General features: G+C 35.4%; 1 protein-coding gene across 1 annotated transcript in view; it reads right to left on the bottom strand.

Annotated features, from left to right (window-relative positions):
* LOC125025484 overlaps positions 1–1518 on the bottom strand; it is a 14304-nt gene extending 12786 nt beyond the window's left edge. The window contains exons 1-2 of the mRNA XM_047613498.1: positions 1078–1518; positions 392–613 (exon numbers count right to left, since the gene is read on the bottom strand). Of these exons, the coding sequence (XP_047469454.1) occupies positions 392–613; positions 1078–1490 (635 nt within the window). The 5' untranslated portion in view covers positions 1491–1518. The remainder of the gene's footprint in view (positions 1–391; positions 614–1077) is intronic.
* Positions 1519–5000: the final 3482 nt, after the last annotated feature.

The raw sequence follows: 5000 nt of genomic DNA, 5'->3' as shown, positions 1-5000 counted from the left end.
ATACGTGTGTGTGTGTGTGTGTGTGTGTGTGTGTGTGTGTGTGTGTGTGTGTGTGCATCTACATGTATCATTATATACAGTATAAATATACAACACATACATATTCATATGTGTATATATATACATATATAAACATATATAGACGGATAGACAAACAAAGGGAGACAGAGCTTGATAGAGAGAGGAAAAGTGGTAATGAATGCATATGAAATAAGTAAAAGAGGTTGGAGAGGATATGACAAAAGCCGTCGTTTGGGAACTGCATCTTTTATATCTAGACATGCATCACTTCAGACGCAACATGCACATAATAAATATATGTAGGATGTAAAATTCTTCGATTCCTGTTTCCTACTTTTCAATTCGTCTTTGCTAATCCTATTGTGGCTGCTCGTACAGGTTAGAGGGCGCTTCAGCAGCTTTCAGTGCGGCTTCAGCTTCAGCGGCAGCACGCGCGTCCTCCTCAGCCGCGAACTCGATCTGCCTGAGCACGAATTCGGGAATTTCGTGAGGGAATTCGGGAGCCACAGGCAGGGCGTCGGACTCCGCCTGGAAGCCGTTCTCGTCGGCGACGAACTTGACCTCGATCACGGAACCGTCCGGGGCGATGTAGCTGAGAGGGATTTGAGATTGATTAATATGACATGAATACAAATTAATGTGGAGTCCGATAGTGGCCAAATAGACCGAAAGACAAAGAGGATGTTTGTAGTTATTATTACCACTATTATTATTATTATTATTATTATTGTCATCATTACTGTCGTTAATATCATTATCACCTTTATCTTTATCATACCTTTTCAGCGAAGGCTTATAAACAATTAACGGTACGTGCGTGCATGCACCCGATAATCTCTAGACTTCTCATAATTCATCCTAGTCATACCTGACTAACTAACTAAAAATACAAATGTAACCATGTAACATTACTGCTAAAAACAGCTCTGAATTTACCGAGGAAATATATGATGTAATAAATCGAAAGTGGCGAATAGAGGTTATAAAATGAGTTTTAATTCAGATGATGTCTAAAGGTAAGCTCATCAGGTAATATCTACGATTTAATTTACTTACGAATAGTGTCCACTTTTAACAATGGCGCCTTCGCTGTTGAGCGAGCCAGCCTCTGAGGCTATAATGCCGTTGCCAGTCTCGACATCGACGGTGTAGCTTCCATCTTCGTTGGTCACGCGCTCGTCCTTCACAATCGGCACTACTTCCACGGGCGCTTCTGGCTCTTCTGCACTGTCTTCTGCGCCGTCTTCTGCGCGGGTGCCGGGCGCCAGGTAGGTCTGTTCGGGCTCCTGGTATGTATATCCAGGTGTTGGGGCGGGGGTGGGCGGGGCAGGGGTGGGATAGCCGTACTGTGGGGCACCGGTGGCCACAGCAACCAGAGCAATCAAGACTGCCTGAAAGCGACATATTGGTAGAAACTTCCAGAAATTATTTACGAATGGTAAATGACGTCTTAGTGCAGTAAAACACATCACAGGCCCATGTTACCAAACTGTCCCTTTGAAGTAGATGCACTTACAAACTTCATGATGGTGCTTGAGGTTGCAGAATGATACCGTGCACCTGATTTGAAAGGTCTTTTATAGCTCTGGGAAAGGGCGCCCTTGAGAAAAGTCTTTTCAACCTTCAGCAGACATGGGTAAACTTAATGTTAGCATTACCTTGTCCTGAAGCTAGGCATTCATAGAAGAGCAAGTTGATTAGAAATGAGGAATTTGTGTAAGTAACCTTCAATAAAGGTTGGCTATAAAGATTTTATTCAATGCAGAAATTATGTGATTAGTTCTTTAATATCTAATAAATCTTTTATAATCTCTAATGTGTGATCGATTGTCGACGATAAGTGAGACAACGAAGAATCTTTATCAAATAATAGTAATAATAATAGTAATGATAATAATGATAATAATAATGATAATAACAACAATTGTAATGACGGTAATGATAATAATAATAATAACAACAATTATGATAATTATAACAACAATCATGATAATAGTCATAATATTTATTATAAAAATGTTTTGGTTATGTAGTGTTTTATATTATTTTTGATAATCTAACCATAATTGTAGCCTAGAGAAATGATAAAATGGCATCCAAGTTTTTTTATGCGGGACATTCGAAAATATTTTCATCTGAAAGAAGCTCCGTTATTTAGCCAAGTAAATAAGCATATCTAACTCTAACTTGCATTCCATTCGAGAGAGAGAAGGATAGAAACACATACTTATAAACATAAAAGTGTGTGTGTGTGTGCGTGTATGTGCGTGCTTGCGTGCTTGTTTGTGTGTATATATATACACATATAGACACACACACACATATACATACACATACACACACACACATATATATATATTGTGTGTGTATATATATATATATATATATATATATATATATATATATATATATATATATGTGGGTGTGTGTGTGTGTGTTATATATACATATATACATATGTATAAATATATTATATATATATATATACATTTATATGCCTATATATATTTATATATATAAACATTTATATGCCTATATATATTTATATATATACACATTTATATGCCTATATATATTTATATATATATACATATACATATGTATTATATACATATATACATACACATATTTATATATGTATATACATATATATGTATGTTTTATATACATACATATATATGTATATATATATATATATATATATATATATATATATATATATATATATATATGTAGAACATGGTCTGAATGGGAATGAACATCTTCACAATACGAAAGATTTGACCGGTTTCGATTATATCTTCGTCATTTGATTTTATTTTTCTTGTATTGTGAATATATGTGTGCGCGTGTGTGTCTGTGTGTGTGTGTGTGTGTGTGTGTGTGTGTGTGTGTGTGTGTGTGTAGATATTTTATATATATACATATATATACCTATGTAAGTATGTATACGTATATATGTATATTCATATATATATATACATACATATATATATATATATATATACATATACACATTTGCATATATATATTATATATACATATATATACATATGTATGTATATGTATACATATATATGGATGTATAAACATATATGTGTATTTTATATACACATATAACATACATACATATATATAAATAAATAAATAGAAACATAGGCTATATATGTATATGTGTTGATTTATATGTATACATATATACATATATTCATATGTATATGTATATATGTGTATATATGTATATATATATGCATAAACAATTTGTAAGCACACACACACATATTTATATATATATATATATATATATATATATATATGCATAAACAATATGTAGGCACACACACACACATATATATATATATATATATATATATATATATATATATGTATATATATATATATATATATATATATATATATATGCATACACACACACACACATGCACACACACACATACATACACACACACACGCACACACACACACACACACATACACACACACACACACACACACACACACACATATATATATATATATATATATGTATATATATGCTCATATATGTGCATGTGTGTGTGTGTACATATATATAGCTATATATGTTTATATTGTATACAATTATGTATATATATGTTGTATATACATATGTATATATATATGTATACATATACATATATATGTATATATATGTATGTTTATGCATTCATATATTTATATATATATGTATATATACATATATTTGCGTGTGTATATATATTTGTGTGTATATACATCTATTTATATCTATTTGTATTTATATATATATACATATACATGAATATATATAAATATATACATATGCATATATATATATATATATATATATATATATATATATATATATCATCATCATCATCAAGCGGCTAACGCCGACGGAGACGCATGGCCGCATCCACCCTTTGCTTCCAGCCACGAAGGTTCCTCCAGGCAAGCATTCGGCCCATGTCTAACTCCTCGCGACAGGTCTCATCGAGCTGCCCATGCTAGGACCTCCTAGGTCGTCCCATGGGCCTGCTCCACCCAGCATTATCTCGTAAAGTGACAATATGATGGGCAGGGTCATCCACACGGAAACGAACCAGGGGCCCATATAGCCTGAGTCGTGATCCTGGATTATGCAAGTAATAGGTCTTATGCCAGTCCCACAGTTTAGTTGTCGGTTAGACACATGGTCCTACCAACTGTACCCCATGATCCGGCGAAGAGACTTATTAACAAAAGGCATCAAGACGGAACTCCAAGACTTGATAGCGTCCAGGTTTCGCTTCCATAGAGCAAAACTGGCAGTATCAAGGCCTTGAAGACATGTAACTTGGTCCTTCTGCATAGGCACCGACATCTCGAGTTCATGGCTCCTGCTGCCAAACCAATTCGCCTATTGACTTTTTGGTCGGACAATCCAGAAACATGGACTACGCTGCCAAGGTTTGCAAAGGTCTCTGTGACTTCAACGTTCTCACCGCAAGCATAGATTGACTGAACGGGTTCCCCTAACAGGCCTCTAAAGTAATGTATTTTGGTCTTGAACCAGGAGACCTCTAGGCTCAAGGGCTTCGCCTCATTGCTAAATGCACCAAGAGCTGCCACCAGTGATTCCAGAGACTCAGATAGGATAGAAATATAATCAGTGTCTCTGGTGCCTTAGTAGATGATCTCAGATCCGTTTCAGAAGAATGTGGGCGAAAACCTTGTAATCTCACAGTAGTTGCTATAGTCCCAACGACCCCCCTTCCCCTTCTAGAGAGAGATGACCGCGCCCCTAAACAGGTCAGGGGGAATGGAACCGGACTGCTAGATGGCAGTCAAGACTGCATTCAAACAGCCTTTAGCAGTTCAGTAGGGATATCACATATGCCTGCGACTTTCCCACTCTTTAGCTTAAAAATCCCCATCCTAACCTCAGTTAGGGTAGGATATATGCCGTCTGTCTAGGCGAA

Source organism: Penaeus chinensis, chromosome 5 (assembly GCF_019202785.1).
Source record: "Penaeus chinensis breed Huanghai No. 1 chromosome 5, ASM1920278v2, whole genome shotgun sequence".
Lineage (NCBI taxonomy): Eukaryota > Metazoa > Arthropoda > Malacostraca > Decapoda > Penaeidae > Penaeus > Penaeus chinensis.
The sequence above is the reverse complement of the archived record's forward strand: the minus strand, read 5'-3'. Positions and strand labels throughout refer to the sequence as shown.